This window comes from Acanthochromis polyacanthus, chromosome 6 (genome assembly GCF_021347895.1).
Source record: "Acanthochromis polyacanthus isolate Apoly-LR-REF ecotype Palm Island chromosome 6, KAUST_Apoly_ChrSc, whole genome shotgun sequence".
In the NCBI taxonomy this organism is placed as follows: Eukaryota; Metazoa; Chordata; class Actinopteri; family Pomacentridae; genus Acanthochromis; species Acanthochromis polyacanthus.
Genome location: NC_067118.1, coordinates 2,931,911 through 2,955,162, shown reverse-complemented (window position 1 = coordinate 2,955,162; position 23,252 = coordinate 2,931,911). Strand labels below are relative to the sequence as shown.

The following is a 23,252-nucleotide window of genomic DNA, read 5'->3' as shown; positions in this document are numbered from 1 at the left end:
TTCAAGGGAGATCCTTTGGAATACAGACTCTTCATCAGAGCATTCGAGCATGGTGTTGAAGATAAAACGGAGAGCAGCAAAGATCGTTTGTACTTCATGGAACAGTACACTAGTGGACAGCCCAGAGAGTTGATACGAAGTTGTCTACATATGGATCCAGATAGAGGTTATCACAAGGCAAAGAAACTATTAAAGGAACATTTTGGAAACGAATACAGGATCTCTGTGGCATACATAGACAAGGCTCTGAGTTGGTCTACAATCAAGCCTGATGATGGTGAAGGGTTTAATGCACTGGCTCTCTTCCTCACCAGCTGTAACAACGCCATGTCAGACCTGGATTATATGGAAGAGCTGGATAACGTGGCCAACATGCGTGCCATTGTCAACAAGCTTCCGTATAAACTGAAAGAGAAGTGGAGGGGTGTTGCCTTTGACATCCAGGAGCGAACATCCAGAAGACCCAAGTTTAAGGATCTCGTCAGGTTCATTAACATGCAGGCTAAAGTTGCACTAAACCCTTTGTTTGGAGACATAAAGGACAGCAACAAGGGACAATCAGGGCCTCCAGTAAAACTCACATCAGAGAGAAGGAGTCACAAGACAATCTTTTCCACATCTGCAACACCCGTGAGTACTAAACCAGGTGTTAGCACAGAGTTAACGCCAAGCCAAAGGAGTGCTACAAGCTCTAGCAGTGCTTTTACCAAGCCCTGTCTTTTTTGTCATGGTGAACACAGCATGGCACAATGTAAGAGACTGAAGAAATCGCTTCACAAAGAGAAGATAGACTTTCTCCGTGGGAAAGGACTGTGCTTCAGTTGTTTGAAGCAGGGACACATGAGCAAGTCTTGTGAGGAGAAATTACACTGTGAGGTCTGCTCGTTGCTTCATCCCACTGTGCTGCATGTAAAGAGCAAGGAAAAGGCTACGCCTAAAGAAGAATCAGCAGACGATGGTGAGCCACAGTCCGTGATCAGTGGGTTTGTAGACAAAGCAAACAAAGCATGTTCTGATACTGGGGCTGGGGACACAAACAGTATCCTTGCCATTGTTCCAGCACAAGTGAAGGCGAAAAAAGGCAACAAGGTAGTAAAGTCATATGCTTTTTTAGACCCAGGCAGTACGGCTACCTTTCGCACCGAGGAGCTTATGAATGAGCTCAACCTCAGTGGGAGGAAGATTGACATTCTCTTAACAACCATGGGAGAGCAAAAGCCTGTTCGCAGCCATGTTGTAACAGGCATGGAAGTGTGTGGCCTAGAAGGTCACAACTACATTGATCTACAGGAAGTTTTTTCTCAAAAGACCATACCAGCCAACAAAAGGAACATTCCACAGCAGGAAGACGTGGACAGGTGGCCTCATCTGGAGCAAGTGAGAATTCCCCACATCGACGCAGAAATAGGTCTGCTGATTGGGACCAATGTGCCTAGGGCAATGGAACCAGAGGAGGTCATCAAAAGTGTCAACGATGGGCCTTACGCTGTGAGAACCGTCCTTGGATGGACAGTGAATGGGCCATTGAGAGAAAATAACGGTGAACCCGCTGGAAATGGAAGATACGTTACATCTAACAGGATATCCGTGGCTAAACTGGATGAGCTGTGGAATCAACAGTTCAAATACGACTTTCCTGAGATTAACCAAGAGCAACTGGAGATGTCCCAAGAAGATCTCCAATTCATGGACAGTGTTTCACAGTCAAACTGGTAGAGGGTCATTACTGCATCGGTCTACCACTAAAGAACAAGGAGCTGAAAATGCCTAACAATCGTGTTGTAGCAGAACAGCGGGCTCTAAACCTGAAGAAGAAGCTTCTCAAGAATCACTCATTCCGGGAGGAGTACACTTCCTTTATGAGTGACATGATCGCTAAAGGCTTTGCAGTGAAGGTTCCTGATGAAGAGCTGAGCCGCAACGATGGGAAGGTTTGGTACATTCCACACCACGGAGTGTACCATCCTAAAAAACACAAGCTGCGTGTTGTATATGATTGTGGTGCTTCTTATCAGGGAGTCACGTTGAATGAGAAACTTCTTCAGGGACCCGACCTCACCAGTTCCTTGCTGGGAGTTCTCACCAGATTCCGTCAAGAACCTGTGGCCACCATGGCTGATGTGGAAGCCATGTTCCACCAGGTACAGGTTCCACGTGAAGATGCCGACCTCCTTCGGTTCCTGTGGTGGCCTGGTGGAGATGTGAACGGACCACTGGTGGAACACAAAATGGTTGTGCACCTATTTGGTGCTACTTCATCACCAAGCTGTGCGAGCTACGCCCTCAGACGATGTGCTGAAGACAACAGGGACCTGTTTGAATCTTCAGTAACCAGCACAGTATTGCACAATTTCTATGTCGACGACTGCCTTAAGTCAGTCAGCTCCGAAGAAGAGGCAGTGCTTCTGTGTCGCAATTTGAAGGCCATCTGTCTGAAGGGGGGCTTCAAGTTAACAAAGTGGATTAGCAACAGTCGAGTGGTACTGGCAGCCATCCCCAACACGGAAATGGCAAAAGAAGCAAAAGATCTTGATCTGGATCAAGATTTACTCCCTATTGAACGAGCACTGGGAGTACAATGGTGCGTCGAGTCCGACCAATTCAAGTTTCGGATCGTCATCCAAGAAAAACCTCCCACCAGAAGAAATATTCTCTCCTTGGTGAGTTCAGTCTATGATCCGTTAGGATTCTTGGCTCCGGTGGTCTTGCTTGCTAAGAAGATCTTGCAAGAACTCTGTAGGCTAAAGCTCAGCTGGGATGACATAATTCCAGATCATCTTGCACAGAAGTGGTTGGAGTGGATTAAGGATCTGCAGTTGCTCGCTGATTATGGAGTTGATCGGTGTTTCAAGCCAGCCCATTTTGGAAAAGCTACACATGCACAACTGCATCACTTTTGTGACGCCAGTGAAGAGGGCTACGGCACGGTTACCTACTTGGTCCAGCACAACAGCAGAGGTCACGTCCATAGTACATTTGTCATAGGGAAGACAAGGGTTGCCCCGCTCAAGCCAACCACCATCCCACGCCTGGAATTGACAGCAGCAACCATGGCAGTGCGCATGGAGAAGTTGATGAGGAAGGAACTGGAGCTACAGCTTGCGGACTCAATGTTTTGGACAGACAGCACGGCTGTGCTCAAGTACATCAACAATGAAACGACAAGATTCCACACATTCGTAGCCAATAGAGTGGCGGAAATTCGGAAGGCGTCAACAGGATCTCAGTGGAGACATGTCAGCACGCACCTGAATCCTGCTGATTATGCATCAAGAGGACAGAAAGTGAATTCCTTCGTGCAAAATCAAGCTTGGATCTCTGGACCTGACTTTCTCACACAGTCGTCTGACAACTGGCCAGAGAACCCCGATCGTCTGACTGATCTGAACACTGCTGATCCAGAGATCAAGAAACATGCCGCCATAAACGCTCTTGCAGCCGAAGAAAAGGTTGACGTAATGCAGAACCTGATTGAGTACTACTCCTCATGGATGCGCCTTAAGAAAGCTGTGGCATGGATTCTTAAGGTGAAGAACATATTGCTCTGCATGGTCAAGAAAAGAAAGGAGGAAAGAGTGACTATTGCGCTGTCTGATGCAGATGACAAAGAACAAAGACAACAGTTACACAAGTTTATGACAAACTACAAGACAAACCTTGGCAGAGAAACCCTCACAGTGGAGGATCTGAAAGAGGCTGAACTGGAGATTATACGTCACTGTCAGAGAAGAAGATTCCAAGAGGAAATCAATTCTTTAAAAAAGGGTGAACCAATCAAAAGAAGTAGCTACGTATACAAGCTAAACCCGGTTCTGCAAGATGGTATTCTGAGGGTTGGAGGCAGGCTCAACCGTTCAGCTATGCCAGAAGAATCAAAACATCCTGCTATTTTGGCTAAAGACCTTCGGGTGTCAGAGCTCATCCTTCAGGAGATCCACAAGGAAGTAGGTCACAGTGGACGCAATCATGTCCTATCCAAACTGCGTCTGAAATACTGGATCCCAAATGCTAATGCAGCAATAAGAAGAGTCCTATCCAAGTGTGTTGTGTGTCGACGGCTGCATGGTGCTAAAGGACAACAACAAATGGCAGACTTGCCACGAAACAGACTCTTACCTGATGAACCGCCCTTCAGTAGAACAGGAGTGGACTATTTTGGTCCTTTTGAAGTAAAACGAGGAAGAGCTACTGTGAAGAAATATGGAGTTATCTTCACCTGCTTAGCCATTCGAGCAGTCCACTTGGAAGTGGCAGCATCCCTGGACACAGACTCCTTCATTAATGCTCTTCGCCGATTCATCGCACGAAGAGGTCAGGTGTTGGAGCTGCGTTCGGACAATGGGACCAATTTTGTTGGAGCCGAGCGAGAGCTCAAGAAAGCTATTCAAGAGTGGAACACCTCCAAAATAGAGGACATGTTGCTTCAGCGAGGCATTAAATGGATGTTTAATCCCCCAGCTGCCTCTCATCATGGAGGAGTTTGGGAGCGTTTGATCAGGTCCATTAGGAAAATCCTCAATGCTACCCTGAAGACTCAAAATCTGGATGAGGAAAGCCTCCAGACGTTTCTGTGTGAAGCTGAGGCCATCATTAATGGGAGACCCATTACTACCTCTTCCAGTGACCCCAACGACCTAGAGGCTCTCAGCCCAAATCACCTCTTGCTACTGAGGACCAAGCCATCTCTACCTCCAGGACTTTTCCAGACAGCGGACCTCTATGCACGTCGAAGATGGAGGCAGGTCCAGTACATGGTGGATCTTTTCTGGAAACGCTGGGTGAGAGAGTACCTGCCAGAGCTCCAAATGCGCCAGAAGTGGTCAAGAGTGTCACGCAACTTTGTGCCAGGAGACGTTGTGTTGCTGGTTGATGAGACTGCGCCGAGAAACTCCTGGGTTATTGGCAAGGTCGTCGAAGCAGTGCCAGATGAACATGGACTGGTTTGCAGGATTCGTTTGAAGACCAAGACTGGTGAACTGGTCAGACCCATCACCAAAGTCTGTCTACTTCTGGAAGCAGTATGAAGCAGAAGTTCAGACTGGCCTGACTCTACGTATCAGAAAAAAGGAGACAGGACTCAAGTTTGTTTTTGAATTCGTAATTGCCCCATGGTTACTTCATTCTTGTTGTTTGTAATTGTTTCTAAAATTAGAGAACAATTAGGGGCCGGATATGTATGAGGCAATCATAAGTTTGCTGATTTTCTCATTTTATTTGTTTGTTATTTACAGTAGATATAATTTTTGCTGTAACTTTTGAATCTTAAGTTTGCATATTGGTTTAATGGTTATTTCAGAGTGATGCTAATGGAATATGGTTATTTGTTTATCTTCTGGACTGGAACAGACTGTTCACTTTATGTTTAATTTCTGGTGGTACTGTAGCTTTAAGAGCCTGCAGCTTGACTCACCGGAACGTGAGATTATGGGAAAAAAAACGCCAGGTTAGCAGTGGAGACACACGGTTTTCTTACCGTGTCCCGTCCTGTGTTTGTTTTGAAAGCCTTTTTTGTGAATTAAGCAGCGACACAATGTAAATAAATACATTCTTGTTTTTTCATAACCTGGACTTGGACTGGATTGTTCAATACAACTGGGATTGGACATGAGTAAACCAGAGGTAACTGCTAACTAGCATTAGTCAGTACAGCTGCTCTGAAATGATCCATTAAAAAACACATTCTGAGATTTAAAAAAAAATATGTTGGAAATGGGAAAGAAAGAGTTAAAAAGAAAAAGCACGTTTTGTTTGATAATTAGGAATAAAATATGGCGACTCTTCAAAGTACGGATATTTAACCTATACATTTAGAGTTTACTCTGAAAAGCACTGCCTGCAGTTCAACCGAAAGCTCTGAAAATCTTTTTGATTTTTTTTCTTGTTTAATCAGATGTTTGACTAACATGATTGTGATAAAACATAAATTTTAAACTTAAATTTGGGAGTTTTTCAATGTTACTTCATGTCATACATAAAAACACTGCCTGCAGTTCAAACAAAACCTCTTCAAAACAATTTGGGGGGCAAAATTTTTGAAGTCAGGTGTGTCGACTAACGTGACTGTGATGTAATGATAATAATTTAAATCTGAAATTTGGTATTTATTCCGACATTACTGCATTACATCATACATGAAAACACTGCCTGCAGTTCAACCAAAAAAGTTCAGCTCTTTATTTTTGTTTTTGCTCTTCTTCTGTCCTTAGGTGATCTAAGTGCCAAGCGGGGTTGTTCTTGAACTGAGTTGTCCGGTTTCAGACTCTGGGTCGTCGGGCAGACTGGAAGGTAAAGCAGAATTTAAGTACAAAAAAAATCACCAAAACAATGACAATAAGCTGCATTAGCTGTCTGTTAATTTCATGTTCAAAATAAATACATTTCATTTCATTTCATAATCATGTTAATGATCTGGTTTTCACACTTTCACTGGTTTAGATTGTAGCTGATGTTGCTGCTGTTCATTAGATTCACAAAAATGAGATTTGAGATCAGAGATAGGATTGGAAAGGACTGATTTGGAGAATTTCTGAAATGGTAACGACGTTTTCTGGACAGCTGAAAAGAGACAGGAAGAGTCAGAGACGTTCACCTCCTTGTTCCTGATTTTCTGATTCTTCTTCTTCAGTTTGTAAAGAAGCAGAATGACGACGGCCAACATTCCTCCGATCAGCACAGAACCTCCGACCACAAGCAGCACTGGAAGGAAGTTTAGTTCATTCAGCTCACAAACGTACATAAAGAAGTTCAACAACACCAGAGTTTATCACGAATAATTAGTCCAAAGTTGCCTCATGAGCCGAGAAAATAGAAAAAACTGAAATAAATGAACTAAACTTGAGAAAACAAATTGAACAAACTCAGAATATTAAGTTAAATAAACTCTGACTTGCTCTATTTTTTTTACATTTTCTACATTTTAAGAAGGTTTGCTCAAACAAAAGTGAAAAAAATCAATTCAGTGTTTGCACCACAAAATGAAATAGTTGTTTTTGTTTCTTTTTTTAGCATTAAATCTGTTTGAGCAGATGAATGTTCTTGTGTTGAGTCAACACAAATTTCTGAGTTGATTCAACTTAATTCAAAAGGTTGAGCTCAACTTAATTTGATTACTTCAGATCAATTAATTAATTTTATATTTTTGAAAAATAAATACAAGTAAATAAAATTGATTCCACTTGAGTGAATGAAGTTGATCCAACAAAATTTCTAAATGCTAAATTAAAAAGCAATTTAAAAGCATGGAAATACTTTATTTAATTATATTAATCCAACTTAAGTTTTTGCCACATTTAACTCGAGTCAAGAAATACAATTTCAAATGAATTTGACATCATAAATAAATTTTTGAGTTGATTCAACTTAGTTCAAAGGATTGAGTACACTTTAATTCGATTTAATTGAGTTAACTAAATTTACAGTTTTTAAGTTCTGACGTAGTAAAAACACCAGATTTCATAACACCAGACTCATTACGTTCTTCACAGAAAGTAAAAATTGTCTTTTGGAGAATCCTTGACTGCATATTAGTGTTTTTGAACTGAGAACGAAGCTGAAGGAGGATAAACAGAGATGAATTTACCTAAAAACCTGCTGCAGGTCATAGGAGGCCATCTGAATGGAGGGGATCCTTCACAACCAGGACTCTGGGTTTCTGGTGTGTCTGGTGCTGGAGCAGTGGTGGCTGATGGGACTGAAAAAGATTTAGAGTCTGATTTAGTGAAATGAATGTGAACAGGTTTCGATGTGGCACTCTACACTGCATAAAGTCAAAGTTTTTCAAAAATATTTATTGTTATTTCAACATTTTTGTCTGTTTTGTTGGATTACAGATAATATATATGTTAAATAAGTATTAGTTTACATGTTTTTAAGTTATTTTATCTGTAATTTTAAAAAATGGGCTAAACAAGAAACATTAATTTAGTAAAAAAAATTACCCTTCAAAATAACAATTATTAGAAATCATAATTTATTCTTCTACAGTAGTTACATGTGAAATGAAACTGATAATTAAAGTTACTGTATGTATATTTTTGACCCAGAACAGCTTTTAGGACTGATTTCAAACTGTCTTGGATTGTTTTTTTTTTCTTGGAGTAGTTTAGGTTTGGTTTTGGTCCAGATTTTGTACTGACCTTAGACCTTTTCAGGACTGGTTTCTGACTGTCTTTGGCAGGTCTTTTTTTTTTTTAACCCCAAGAACACCAAACTGACCATCAAGCATGGTGGTGGCAGTATTATGCTCTGAGGAACTGGAGCTTTACACAAAGTAAATGGAATAATGAAGAAGGAGGATTACCTCCACATTCTTCAGGAAAACCTAAAACCATCAGCAGAAGGTTGATCTTGGACACAGTTGGATGTTTCAACAAGACAATGAGTCCAAACACACATCAGACGTGGTAAAGAAATGGTTCCATCAGGCTGGAATGAAGGTTCTAGACTGGTCTCCCCAAAGTCCTGACTTAAACCCATCAAGAACCTGTGGACTGATGAAGAAACAAGTCTGAGTCAGAAAGACAACAAGTTTAGTTGAACTGAACCAGTTCTGTCCAGAGGAGTCAAAGATGATCCAGAAGATTGAAACCAGAAGAACTGAACCAAATATTACATTTCATGTTTCCAGAAGACCTTTAGTAAATCTCTGAAAGAACCTCAATTCATGATTGTTTTCTGTGACAAAGATTCATGTTTCAGTGATTCCATCATAGAAAATTCAGAGTTGTGTGAGTCATTGGAAACTACAGACTGATATGATTTTTGTGGTCTTTACAGATGAAAGGAAACATTGGTTCATGACTGTACGCCTGTCATGTGAGAAAAGACAAAAGTATGTAACATTTATCAAAAAGTTGAACAGAAATAGATCAAATCATGATGCTGCCACCACCGTGCTTCCCATTGTTAATGGTGTGTTTATGATGATATTCAGTGTTTGGTGTCCATCAAACATATCATCTAGTCTGATGGTCAAAACACTCTGTCCTGGTCTCCTCAGACCAAAGATCCTTATTCCAGTTAAATTCAGAGTCTCCACGTGTCTTCTGGTGAACTCTCGTCCAGATTTAATATGAATTTTCCAACACAGTCTTTCTCTTTGTCTCCATAAATCTTTGAATAGTGAAGAACAGACAAGAGTTGTTGGATGAACAGTCTCTCCCATACACTCATCAGTGTCTTGATGGCCTCCACCATTAATTGCTTTCCTCTAAGTCCTTCATTTTTTTTCAAAAATACCAAACTAAATTCGATAGGACTCAGTGTTGAAAAGCAATAAAAATGGAAAGCTTCAGGAGGAGATGAATACTTTTTGTAGACTCTGTAGTTTAAGTTCTAGTGTTTCCTCAAACTAACGATTGTCAAAGCTTCTATGAGCTGCTTACCTTCACAGGTGTAAGTCACATCCAGGTACTTGTATGTCCCGAAACAGGGGTCTCCAAACACTGAGCTGCTGGCTGTGATGGAACAGTCATGTTTCCCGTTACAGCTGCAGATTAATGTGAGTGAATACAGGGTTAAATGAAGACTGAGAAACAGGAGACAAGATTCAGACAAAGAAACAGATTCTATACCGTTCAGCTACTTTTCCAGAGAGCCGTGAGCAGTGGACATTCTGGATCTGATAGGCCAATTGTCCAGAGGAACATGTGGTTCTGTCATGGCGTCCATATACAGCCATGAGGACGGAGATAATGAGTCCTTCACCTGAAGAAGAAGAGTTGGAGAAGCTCAGAGGGAACAGCTCTGACAACAAGGAGGAAATCATCATGAAGATCAAAATATGTTGATGGTGTTGATAGAACTTGATCTTACCACACTTCAGGTAAGCCACAGCGCCCTCACAGGCCACAGAGTGAACTTCATGGGACCAGTTTCTAGGTGCTAACAGATCACAGATCAGGTTCAGTTCACATCCAGCAGCTCAGTCATCAATTGACACACTTTTACAAACACAAGGACCGCCCACACCCTCACCTGCAGCCTCAAATTAGATTAGATTAGATGTTTTGTTCGTCAGACATGCATACAGTGTGGCAGTGAAATGCAGTGACTGTCCACCAGGCTTGATAAATGCAAAATGATAAAATAGGTAAAAATATAAAATACAAAAGAAAAACATAAGTAATACAAAAATACTAAAATACAAATACGTAACACTATCATATACAAAAACTACAAACAGGAAAAATGGACATTTTTATGAAATGTACACAGTGCAAAGGGTAGTGGATGTGCAAAAGTAAAGACATGCATTCACATTGAGAATGTGCAGTCTGTGTGATGTCGCAATATTTACAGTTCTGTGTTTATGGTCCTTGTTTGAGAGCTGCTGACTGGAGTTGAAGGTCCTGACAGCTTGAGGGAAAAAGTTCCTCTTAAGTCTCTCTGTTTTCGCCTTGATGAGGCGAAGGCGTCGACCGGAGCACAGCCACTCAAACAGCTGTGAGGGTGCTGAGGATCGTTCATGATCCCGTTCATCCTGGCCATGCTCCTCCTGATGTGGATATCCTGGAGGGGGGGGAGTGTTGTACCCATGGTACACTCTGCACCTCAGAGTTCAAGGGCTGGAGGTGTGTCTGTCCAAATGGACCTCCTGACTTGGGTCCGACAGGAAGTTCAAGATCCAGGCATACAGGGAGGTGTGAGGCCCAGGTTGGTCATCTTGGTGTGGAGCTTGATGGCAACAATGGTGTTGAAGGCTGAACTAAAATCGATGAACAGCAGTCTCACAGAGTCCCTGTCCCGCTGGTCTGGGTGAGTGAGACTTGTGTGCAGAACCTGGGAGATGGCATCATCTGTGGATCGGTTTGGCCGGAAAGTGAACTAAGGTGGGTCCAGAGACTCAGGCAGTGATGAGCAGATGTGAGTCCAGATGAGTCTCTCAGCACTTCATCACTTCTGGCGTTTAGGCTACTGGGCGATAGTCCTTAAGGCAAGATAGAGATGCTTTCTTTGGTACAGGGACGATGGTGGCTTTCTTGAGGCATGTTGGGACCACAGACCAGCTCACTGTGAGGTTGAAAATGGATGTGAGCACTGGGACGAGCTGATCATCGCAGGACCTTAGCACTCTTCCAGAGGTGCCGTCTGGTCCTGCTGCCTTCCTGGTGTTCATCTTCCTCAGTGTTCTCCTCACATCATGCTCTGACAAAGTGAGTGCATGCCCCGGCCCGGCCACAGCAGGCCTGTCTGCTGTCTCAGTTAGCATGCTGGCAGCAGCTGTGCATCAAACTGTGTGTAAAAGATGTTCAGGTCATCAGCCAGAGCGGCGCCCCCACTCACTGGGATGTGGGATCGTCCCCTGAAGTTGGTGATGGTCTGCAGTCCTTGCCACAAGCTCCTGCGATCATGCTGTTGGAACTGTGATTCCATTTTGACCCTGTAGCTCCACTCAGCATCCTTCACTGCCTGTCTCAGCCTGTATGATGTTGTTTTATATTCCTCAAACCTGGCCTTGACGGGTAAATAAAAATTTGGCAGAACTTTTTTTCAGGTTCGCCATGTTAAAATTCCCAGCCACGAAGAGGGCAGCATCCGGGTGTCTGGTTTGTTGCCGGCACAGCACATCATGAAGCTCTGATAGTGCTGTGTAGGTGTCAGCTTGTGGTGGGATGTACACACTGGTCACAATGACTGATGTGAACTCCCTTAGTAGCTGAAAGGGACGGAACAGGATCTAAAGATGCTCCAGGTCTAGTGAGCAGGAGTCGCAGAGTGTTTTAATGGTCATAGGGTTACACCATCTGTTGCTGGTCATAAAACAATCTATTAAAGGGGACATATTATGCAAACCTCACTTTGCGAAAGTGTTCTTACAGTAGTGTGTGTTGCAGTAGCTCATTATGAGGTTCGAATTTGAAAATTGTCTGTTTCCTTCCTGCCTTGCTACACCACATTTTGTGAAAATGCCTGCTCAAACGTCTGATTTTGATTTGGGTCCGCGTATGATGAAATAAGCGGATTTAACTCCTCCCCCTGACTGCGCCCCCCCTCCACACTGTCCTACCAGCGTGCGTTGTCCTGGGTGAGGGAGGGGGTTCTGGAGTGGCGGTTCCCTCACAGCGCCACTATTCTCTCGTTTCCCGGAGCTCAGCTTCTCAGTGCGGGCGCCGGGCAGGCTCGTGCGAAGTGACCAGGCTCATGGCACCGGTAGCAGCTGTCTGGAGAGCGGTGGCGACGAGGCGACGTAGGCGGCTCGGTCTCTCGCCCCTCTTCTTCTCCGGGCCCGCTCTCAGCCATCCTGACGTGTGGCTTGAACGTGGAAGTCGTGGGGGGCCAGGACGTGAGCCTCTCTCGGCTTCTCGTAGTGCCTCGGCTGCCGGAGCATCTCCCCAGCCGCCGGGCACCACCAGCCAAGAGTGGGGAGCCGCCCGGCGCTGCTGCTGTGCGGAAAGCAAACACTCAGCGAGGCACTTGGAGAAGCTGAGAGAGCAGAATGCGCGCTCACGTCCCGGCCCCCCACGACTTCTGCGTTCAAGCCGCACATCAGGATGGCTGAGTGCGGGCCTGGGGAAGAAGAGGAGCGAGAGACCGAGCCGCCTACGTCGCCGCTGCTCTCCAGACGGCTGCTACCGGTGCCATGAGCCTGGTCACTTCGCACGAGACTGCCCGGCGCCTGCACCGAGAAGCCGAGCTCCGGGAAACGAGAGAAGAGTGGTGCTGTGAGGGAACCGCCACTCCAGAACCCCCTGGCTGGCTGCCGGAGGCTGGGGAGATGCTCTGGCAGCCGGCAGAGCATCTCTCCTGCTAGCGGCTGCTGCCTGTGGCAGCCCACTGTTTCGCCGCGGCAGGTTCTTGGTGTGGTGGAGCTGTCGGGGATTACGGGAGCGAACTCTCCGCTGGCCGGCTCTTTTCCTCTTGGGTTTGCTCCCAAGAGGCGGCTCAGTCCCTCGGTGACAGCTCGTTGGAGCTCCCTCAGTTCTTCCTCCATCTGCAGTCGGGCGAGCGCCATCCCACTTCTGACACCAATGTAGCACTGAGCGCGTCCTCTCCCAGAGAGGGGAGGGGGAGTGGACAGATGCGTTCATTTGCATACCTGGAAGCAGGCCCAGAAACAGCTTGTTCTGAGGAGGGCTGGTGAGAATGAGTTTTTCGACCGCTGAAACTCCGAACAAAGGATGATTTTGGGGCGAACAAACTTAAATACCATGTTTTTGGGCTTCTGAGACCTATATGACGTGACTGAGAAATAGCATAATATGGGACCTTTAATATCTAAAGAAATTACTGTTCGCCATGTCCTATTGGGAGTTAATCTGACCCTTGAGCTCATCCAACTTGTTGTCCAAACACTGGACGTTGGCAAGTGGGATGCTGGGCAGGGGTGGACGATGGGCTGAATCCCACCTCCTCGTCCTCGGTGCTTTCTCCTCCTCTGGCCACTGTTGCCCCCTTCTGTTGCACCATGTTGGATCCCAGCCGGCCACTTCTGATCACCAAGAAAAGGGTCAAAAAATTTGTTCATGACCATTTCCCCTACGTCCATAAGTGTACCATGATTATAAGCCAGCTTTCCTGGGCAGGCTGATATTACAGGAAATAATATAATGATAGCGTTTTAAAGAAAGACAAAGACGCAAAGCCTTAGTGGAGCAGATTGGACGGCGTCTGCACATAGCTGCACCATCTTGTATCAGGTGATGTTAGCAGTGAAAACATGCAGCTGCAAAATGCATTAAGTCCAACAGTTTTCATAGTTAATTATCCATGTATGTGCAGACTGTTGGTCTAAGGTGACTCTCTGAAATCAGCTGTTGTACTGTGAACACAACCTAGTTTTGATTAGATTCAACTTTACTGTCAACACACAGAGAATGAAGACAACAGAAGGCAGTTTAGAATCTAACCAGAAGTACTGAAGAAGCAGAAAGGTGCTCCATAAAACTGATCAAACTCTGTCACGTTCCTCAGGGATCCTGAGTCAACAAAACTTTCAGGTCCAGACACTAATTCTCTGTTGGACTGAGGTCTGGACTCTGACTTGGTATCCGAGTATCTTTGTCTGTTTGCTTTGGTTCGTCATCTGGATGGGAAACTAATGTTCTCCAAGTCTCTGTTCTCTTCAGACTGCATCAGGTTGTCCTCCAGGATTTCTCTAGACTTTGCTGCATTCATTTACCCTCTACCTATAAAATCCTTCCAGGACCTGCTGCTGAGGATCATAATGATGCTGCCACCACTGTGCTTCACAGTGGGGATGTTTGTTTATAATGGTACTCAGTGTTTGGTGTTCATCAAACATTTCATCTAGTCTGATAGTCAAAAAGCTCCATTGTGGTCTCCTCAGACCAAAGAACCTTCTTCCAGTTACCTTCAGAGTCCTTCAGAGGAGTCATAGGAGTCTTGATGGCCTCCCTCGCTAATGTCTTTCTTGGAACTGTTTAATTTCATCTCAAAAATGCCTAATTAAATTTGATATGATTTGTGTTGAAATGCAAGACAAATGGAAATCTTCAGATGGAGATGAATTCTTTTTGTAGACTCTATATTTTAGGTTTTGGTGTTTCCTCAAACTAACGGTAGTCAAAAGTTCTATGAGCTGCTTACCTTCACAGGTGTAAGTCACATCCAGGTACTTGTAGGTTCCAATACAGGGGTCTCCAAACACTGAGCTGCTGGCTGTGATGGAACAGTCATGTTTCCCGTTACAGCTGCAGATTAATGTGAGTGAATACAGGGTTAAATGAAGACTGAGAAACAGGAGACAAAATTCAGACAAAGAAACAGATTCTATACCGTTCAGCTACTTTTCCAGAGAGCCGTGAGCAGTGGACATTCTGGATCTCAGAGGCCGGTCGCCCAGAGGAACATGTGGTTCTGTCATGGCGTCCATAATCAGCCATGAGGACGGAGATAACGAGTCCTTCACCTGAAGAAGAAGAAGAGTTGGAGAAGCTCAGAGGGAACAGATGTGACAACAAGGAGGAAATTATCATGAAGATTTCAATATGTTGATGGTGTTGACAGAACTTGATCTTACCACATGTCAGGTTAGCCACAGCACCCTCACAGGTCACAGAGTGAACTTCATGAGATCTGTTTCCAGGTGGTGCCAGGTCAGAATCAACTTCATGGGACGTGTTCCCAGGTGGCACCAGATCAGTGTCAACTTCATGAGATCTGTTCCCAGGTGGCACCAGATCAGTGTCAACTTCATGGGACCCGTCTCCAGGTTCTAACAGATCAGAGATCAGGTTCAGTTCACATCCAGCAATTCAGTCATCAGAGGACACACTTTTACAAACACAAGGACCACCCACACCCTCACCTGCTGCCTCAGGTGATGTTAGCAACTAGAAAATGTAAACGGTAAAGTCCAACAGTTTTCATAGTTAATTATCCATGTATGTGCAGACTGTTGGTCTAAGGCAACTCTCTGAAATCAGCTGTTGTACTGTGAACACAACCTAGTTTAGATTAGATTCAACTTTACTCTCAACACACAGAGAATGAAGACAACAGAAGGCAGTTTAGAATCTGACCAGAAGTACTGAAGGAGCAGAAAGGTGCTCCATAAAGCTGATCAAACTCTGTCAGGTTCCTCAGGGATCCTGAGTCAACACCACTTTTCAGGTCCAGACACTAATTCTGAGTTGGATTGAGGTCTGGACTCTGACCCGGCCTCCAGAACTTCCACCTTGTTTTCTTTAAACCGTTTCTGAGGATGTTTGTCTGTTTGCTTTGGTTCATCATCTGGATGGAAAACAAATTTTCTCCAAGTCTCTGTTCTCTTCAGACTGCATCAGGTTGTCCTCCAGGATTTCTCTAGACTTTGCTGCATTCATTTACCCTCTACCTTAACAAGCCTTCCAGGACCTGCTGCTGAGGAACATCATGATGCTGCCACCACCATGCTTCACATCATGATGCTGCCACCACCATGCTTCATAGTGGGGATGGTGTGTTTATGATGTTGTTCAGTGTTTGGTGTCCATCAAACAAATCATCTGTTCTGATGGTCATAAAGCTCCATCCTGGTCTCCTCAGACCAAAGATCCTTATTCCAGTTAACTTCAGAGTCTCTACGTGTCTTCTGGTGAACTCTAGTCCACATTTAATTGGAGCTTTTCCAACAGAGTCTTTCTCTTTGTCTTCGTAAAGCTTTGACTGATGAAGAACAGTCAACAGTATGAACAGTCTCTGCCATCTCAGCTGCTTCTTCAGAGGAGTCATGGGTGTCTTGGTCTCACTAACCTCTTCACTATAAGTCCTTCATGTCTTTTTTTAAAAAATGCCAAATTAAATTTTATATGATTCAATGTTGAAAAGCAATAAAAATGGAGAGCTTCAGATGGAGATGAATACTTTTTTTAGACCCTGTAGTTTAAGTTCTAGTGTTTCCTCAAACTAACGGTAGTCAAAGGTTCTATGAGCTGCTTACCTTCACAGGTGTAAGTCACATCCAGGTACTTGTAGGTTCCAATACAGGGGTCTCCAAACACTGAGCTGCTGACTGTGATGGAACAGTCATGTTTCCCGTTACAGCTGCAGATTAATGTGAGTGAATACAGGGTTAAATGAAGACTGAGAAACAGGAGACAAGATTTAGACAAAGAAACAGATTCTGTACCGTTCAGCTACTTTTCCAGAGAGCCGTGAGCAGTGGACATTCTGGATCTCAGAGGCCGGTCGCCCAGAGGAACATATGGTTCTGTCGTGGCGTCCATAATCAGCCCTGAGGACGGAGATAACGTATCGTTCACCTGAAGAAGAAGAAGAGTTGGAGAAGCTCAGAGGGAACAGCTCTGACAACATGGAGGAAAAAAGAGATATAAATATGACAAACTTTGTGTAAGGTTGATGCTACAGGTACGGACCCGTACCTGTAGCATCTGTACTAGAGGTACGGACCCGTTAAGGTCACTGAAGAGCTGGCGCCAGTTAACTACTATTTGCTGCACATTACAGGCAGTTTATATGAATGACTTTGACGGCGAACATTGTATAATTTAACCAAAAATACACCGTCTCCTCTCACACTTTAGACATTTCAGTTTTTACGCTTTTAGACGCCGTGTATAAATTGTTTGAAGTCCAGTTCCTATTAATTAGTTTACCGCGTTCAGTGGTGGAAGCGGCTGACGAACTCCATTGCAAATGTTCCTATTTAATTTCGGACGCTAATTTACAAGATAAAGTTAAGGATGTCGAATATGAAACAAACACTCGTGAATGGTGAGGAGCAGCTCTTTAATTCGGCATGAATTTTAAAAACCCACAAACTCGATTTACTGTGATATTGTGAGATTTGTTTGTAGTTATGTAACTTAGCCATTCAACAGAGTCCGCTAACATTAAAGTGACTGACGTGCAGTGTCTGTGTTGACAGACGTAGAAAATACGTCAGGGTTTTGTTTAGGTTGTTAATATGTAATAGTCTGTCGCTACTTTTGAAGGTAAAAAAATACTTGTAGTTTGCTGGCTGTTAGTTCCGCCATTTGTTTTGTTTGCTGTTTGTGCTTTATTAGAACAGGGTCACGTGAATAAAAAGTTTTGCTATTTTTAATAGTAGTGCTGATTTCAACCCCCAAATCGCTGTCCGTGAAAAAGTCAGATAATGATATTTATAAGACATTATGCATGATAGAAAAGAGAACAGCAGATGACTGATATGACAGGCTCTGCACGCAGATTCACCTCGAATCACGGAAGCGCCTTCATCACTCGGATTACCAAGCCGGCTCATTAATATTTATGTACGTCGGATTACCAGCCAATCACAAAGCGCGTTCATCAGCCGGCTCATTAATATTCATGTACGTCTCATTAATATTTATGGTAAGGGAAAGTGCCGTATCTGTAGGCCACAGGCTACGGGTACGGGTCCGTATCTGTAGACACTACCTTTGTGTAACATCAACTAAATCAGAAGAAAATCCTTTGAAACCTCCTCACAATCCCTTAGTTCTTTGCCTCCAGTATCTTCTTGTTAAGGCATGTTTTGACACTAATAATATGGTTAAAGTTGGTTATAGAAATGATGAGAAAACCCCAGATTTGTTAGATTCAGACTGTGACACCTGGATGGATTTAAACTGATCTGGTGTCAGTTTTTTATCAGAACTCAGATGTGTTTCTCCTCCTAAATGTCATGGTTCTATCTGCTGGACTGATGAAGTTCTGAGGCTCGGAAATGAAAAGTCCTTTAAAAAGTGATAAATCTGGACCCACCTCTGTGGACTTCAAGGACCTGGAATGTTCTAAGTGAGACTTAACTTAAAGACTGGAAGCAGGAAGAACGTCCCCTGTAGAAAGTTCTAGAGTAGACCTACCAACAACTGTCCAGTTGTCGGTAGGTCTACTCTAGAACTTTCTACAGTTGTCGTTAGGTCTACTCGAGAACCTTCTCCAGTTGTTGGTTGGTCCACTCTAGAACTTTCTACAGGGGACGTTCTCCTTTGTGGACTTCAAGGACATGGAACTCTAAAAAACTCCCCAGTTTGAAGGTAGAACTCAGAATGTTAAGTGATTCTGGACTTGCTTGGTCATTTTTTGTTTAATCTGTTTGTAATCAAAGACAGGTTTTGAATCGTTTTGGAAAGGTTTGTATCATTTTGGTCAAGTTTCGAGTAATGTTGGGAAGTTTTGAAGCATTGGGTTAGGGTTTCCACGAATTTCAGCTGTTTTGTACAATTTTCTAGTCTTTATGAAGCCACCTCATTGGACTTTTAGGACCTGTAAGTCTCCAGTTCTGAAGTGAGATGAAATTTCAAGACTGAACGCAAGAAAGAAGAACGTCTCCATTATTAAGTTCAAGAGTAGACCTACAGCCATGGCCATAAGTTTGGACACAAGTACCATGACGCTTGTGAATCTTAGAAAATACCACAAAATTGTCACTTACAATATACAGCCATGGCCATAAGTTTGGACACAGCATGACTTATATCTGTTTTGATGTCTATTACAGAACATAAGTATATTGTAAGTGACAATTTTGTGGTATTTTCTAAGATTCACAAGCGTCATGGTACTTGTGTCCAAACTTATGGCCATGGCTGTACTACACAGTATGAAGGTAGAACTCTGATCACTGATAAAGTTACCAGAGATGAAGAGCCAGATGGTTCTTTGTGGTAATTTCACTTCTTTTAGTAGAGATTTTGTCTTTCTGTGGAATATTCACCTATTTTTGTGGTAATTTGCATTCTTTTATGGTATATCTACCTCTTTTCATGCTGACTTTGGCTCTTTTGTGCTGATCTTTTGTTAGTTTGTGGTAATTGTGGTAATTTTTGGTGATTTGTTCTATTTTTGTATTAATTTTCCAGTTTTCTTGTTATTTATTTGGCTTTTTAAAAAAAATGAGAATTCAGACATGTTTTTCCTCCTAAATGTCATGGTTCTATCTGCTGGACTGATGAAGTTCTGAGGCTCAGAAATGATGGAAAAAGTCCATAAAAAGTGATAAATCTGGACCCACCTCTATGGACTTCAAGGACCTGGAATGTTCTAAGTGAGTCTCCTGGAGAAAGTTCTAGAGTAGACCTACCAACAACTGTAGAAAGTTCTAGAGTAGACCTACCGACAACTGTAGAAAGTTCTAGAGTAGACCTACCAACAACTGTCCAGTTGTAAGTAGGTCTACTCTAGAACTTTCTACAGGAGACGTTCTCCTCTATGGACTTCAAGGACCTGGAAGTCTGGAAATATTCCCAGTGTAAAGGTAGAACTCTGATCATTAATAAAGTTACTGCAGATGAAGAACCAGATGGTTCTGAGGAGGTTCTGGTTGGAGGTTCTGATGGGTTTTCAGGTGATGCAGCTACAAACAGAGCAGAACTTGATCTCACCACAGTACAGACGAGCCACAGAACCTTCACAGGTCACCCGTCGTTTTTCATAGCAGCTTCCAGGTTCTAACAGATCAGAGATCAGCTTCAGTTTGAGTTCAACATCAAGGTTTATAAATATAATAAGAAAAGAAAGGACACCTTTAATGTTTACCTGAAGTCATGAGCAGACACGCTGCCATCAGCACTGAAACACAGAACGACTGTTTAATATGTGGAAACATCCAGAAAAATACAATATTTGTCACTTTAAACTTCAAAAACCCAACATTACTGTACAGGTAAAAAATGTCATTGTTTTGTTGTGTCTGGTTGTTGTCATTTTGTCTTAAATTTTTTGGTTCTTTGTAATTTTGTGTCACATTTTATGTTAAAACAAATCGCATTTTGTGTCTAATTTTTTCATCATTTTATAAGAAATTATTATATTTATCATTTAAATTATAATAATTAGACATAAAATGACACAAAACAAGAGAAATGAGACGCAAAATGATGAAAAGAGATGCAAACTGTCAAAATGAAGCAAAACAACGAAAATTAGACAATGAGACACACAAAACAAAAACCAGATATAAAATGACACAAAAGAAGAAAAGCACAACGTAAAATTCTCAAAATCAGACAAAAAATGAAAAAAAACTCTGATAATAAATGTTAAAAGTGAGAAACAAAATTACACAGAAGAAAAAAAATGACAAAAACGAGACAAAAAATGACAGTAAACCAGAAAACGAGATATAAGACGTAAAAATATGCACAATGTCTAAAATGAAACAAAATGACGAAAATGAGACGCACAATGACACAAAAGAAGAAATACACAACATAAAATATTTTAGTTTTCTTCTTTGATTAATGCTCGTTTTACAGTTTTCTGCTTTAATAAATGTTAGTTTTACAGTTTTCTGCTTTAATAAATGTTAGTTTTACAGTTTTCTGCTTTAATAAACGGTAGTTTTACAGTTTTCTGCTTTAATAAACGGTAGTTTTACAGTTTTCTGCTTTAATAAATGTTAGTTTTACAGTTTTCTGCTTTAATAAACGGTAGTTTTACAGTTTTCTGCTTTAATAAATGTTAGTTTTACAGTTTTCTGCTTTAATAAACGGTAGTTTTACAGTTTTCTGCTTTAATAAACGGTAGTTTTACAGTTTTCTGCTTTAATAAATGTTAGTTTTACAGTTTTCTGCTTTAATAAACGGTGGTTTTGCAGTTTTCTGCTTTAATAAATGTAAGTTTTACAGTTTTCTGCTTCAATAAACGTTAGTTTTACAAATTTCTGCTTTAATAAATGGTAGTTTTGCAGTTTTCTACTTAAATAAACGGTAATTTTGCAGTGTTCTGCCTTAATAAACGGTAGTTTTGTAGTTTTCTGCCTTAATAAACGGCAGTTGTGCAGTTTTCTGACTTAATAAACGGCAGTTGTGCAGTTTTCTGACTTAATAAACGGTAGTTTTGCAGTTTTCTGACAGTTTTCTTCCTTAAGAAACGGTAGTTTTACAGTTTTCTACTCACTCAGAGGGATGCTGTTCATGGTTCAGACAAACTTCAGGTCATCGGAGGAAGAAAAACTCTCTGAAGCTGAATTAAAGCGACCAGAGGAAACAAAACGTCGGACTTTTCCGGCTCTGAGTGAGACTTCACACCTGCTGTTGCCATGGAGATGGCGGCCCGGCGCTGTTGCCATGGAGATGGCGGCCCGGCTCCGAACTGCTGGAAACAGCAGAACGTTGGTCGGACCAGAGGATAGAAAATCCTTCCAGAAGCGCATTTTTTCAACACGGATTTCTCCCGACAGAGCGGAGAACCGGAGAGGAGAACCGGAGAGGAGAACCGGGCTGCTCACGGACCAGGTCGTGGTCCGGGTCCACGAGATCCAGTTCTGAGTTTTACTACTTCAGTAATTCTCGTCTTTGAAACAGTTTCATGGCTGCAGGCTGTAAATGAAGCGGCTGTTTTTACCGACGTGTCCAGCTGCTCGTTAGTTCTGTCATGTTACTGCTGATAGGACGGTTTCCACAGCTGGTACCTAAAACAACCACAACCACAATAATAATAATAATAATAACAAGAAGAAGAAAATACTGTGATGCTTCCACACAGGTTTGTCTTTGAAACGACAGTTAATATTTGTAAAATATTTACTTATCTTCAGGGTCGATAGTTTTTCATTCTTGTCATTTTGGACAAACTTGAGTGATTTTTGACAAACTATTTCTTCAATCCTTACCTTATTTTGGACAAATCTTTCATCATTTTTGGTGATTATTTCATAATTTTGAACAAAGTTTGTCTCTTTGTGGAGTCTGACTGGATGATTTAGATTAATGTCAGAATAACAAAGAAAAGGGAAAGCTGGATTCACACACATCAGATTCTATGATGTTAGAGCCTCAGAAGTTTATATTTTAGTAAAAAATATGGATCAATCCATAGACATGTACACTTACAGGAACTTTATGGAGACACTATTCCAGCAAACTATTCAGTGACTAATAATGAGCCATTATTGTCATTTTTAAGACACTTTGGACACATTTCAAATCATTTTGGCATTTCTGCGTTATTCTGGACATATTTTAAGACACTTTGGACATATTTTGGCCACACTCTAAGAAATTTCCCTGTAAAGTTACAGTAAACTACTGACAGCTGTGGTCACCAGTACTTTACTGTATTTTCACAGTGTTACTAGCATCATTTATTTTAATGGTTAATTACTGTAAAGTTTGATTACAACAGTCTACTGTAGAATCAGAAGTTTACATTAAAATACTGACAGCTGTGGTCACCAGTACTTTACTGTATTTTCAGTGTAACTGGTGTAATTTGATCAAACAGGTGTCAAAATACTCTGTGTTCTCCTGTAGAGTCTGAAGTTTTTAGTAAAACATTGTTTCACAGTAAACTTTGGAAATTACATTTTTGTCTTTCATAATGTAGAAAAAGTACTCTGAGTTACAAATAATCTGTAAATACCGTGAATAAAAAGTCCACAATCTAGAAAATTAACCAGCATTACACTGTAAAAAAATGTTGTTTCTACGGTATAATTCCGGCAGCTGTGGTTGCCAAAACTCGACTGTAAGATTACAATAAATTCATTTACAGAAAACATGTATTCATGCTGCTGATTTTACAGAAAAAAAAGTTCTTGATCCCATATATTCTTGTAAAAAAAAAAGGTTTTACCATTAAAAATAACAGTTTTACCTGAATTTTTATATGAAAATGCAATATAAAATAAAGTTTGTGCCATGATATATGACGTTGTTTTGCTTGAAACTTAACGGTTTAAATTATGAACTATGAATTTATTCAGCAAAAATTCCAAGGAAAAGATGTCACATGTACAAGTTCTCTGCAAAAACTACAGTAAACCCGTTTAAATTGTTCAAATATTCATTCTTTATTTGTTACATGTCACAAAACACTGCAATGAACGAGAAGAACATCAC

General features: G+C 42.1%; 1 protein-coding gene across 4 annotated transcripts; it reads right to left on the bottom strand.

The window, feature by feature from the left end:
• Nucleotides 1–6,088: 6,088 nt before the first annotated feature.
• LOC110969316 (rhamnose-binding lectin-like) lies at nt 6,089–21,759 on the bottom strand. Of its 4 annotated transcripts, XM_051949206.1 has the most exons (14): nt 21,310–21,752; nt 19,948–19,980; nt 19,794–19,859; nt 16,571–16,703; nt 16,382–16,485; nt 14,981–15,175; nt 14,737–14,869; nt 14,548–14,651; nt 9,814–9,882; nt 9,573–9,705; nt 9,384–9,487; nt 7,580–7,690; nt 6,590–6,696; nt 6,089–6,278 (listed from the first exon to the last, which is right to left on the bottom strand). In XM_051949206.1, the coding sequence occupies exons 1-14, from the start codon at nt 21,326–21,328 to the stop codon at nt 6,255–6,257; spliced, it is 1,335 nt and encodes a 444-aa protein (XP_051805166.1). In that variant the 5' UTR covers nt 21,329–21,752; the 3' UTR covers nt 6,089–6,254. The 4 variants fall into 4 exon arrangements, with proteins under 4 accessions (XP_051805166.1, XP_051805165.1, XP_051805168.1 ...); XM_051949205.1 differs by having other exon boundaries at nt 6,089–6,696; nt 21,310–21,754; XM_051949208.1 differs by lacking the exons at nt 9,384–9,487; nt 9,573–9,705; nt 9,814–9,882 and having other exon boundaries at nt 6,089–6,696; nt 21,310–21,759.
• Between the last annotated feature and the right edge of the window lie 1,493 nt (nt 21,760–23,252).

What these genes read in the sequence shown, in the direction of transcription:
- LOC110969316 (XM_051949205.1), bottom strand. An exon ending in TGTGGCTAACCTGACATGTG is followed by an intron (nt 14,870 to 14,980) that starts GTAAGATCAAGT and finishes CTTCTTCTTCAG; the next exon opens with GTGAAGGACTCGTTATCTCC. An exon ending in TCTGGAAAAGTAGCTGAACG is followed by an intron (nt 9,488 to 9,572) that starts GTATAGAATCTG and finishes ATTAATCTGCAG; the next exon opens with CTGTAACGGGAAACATGACT.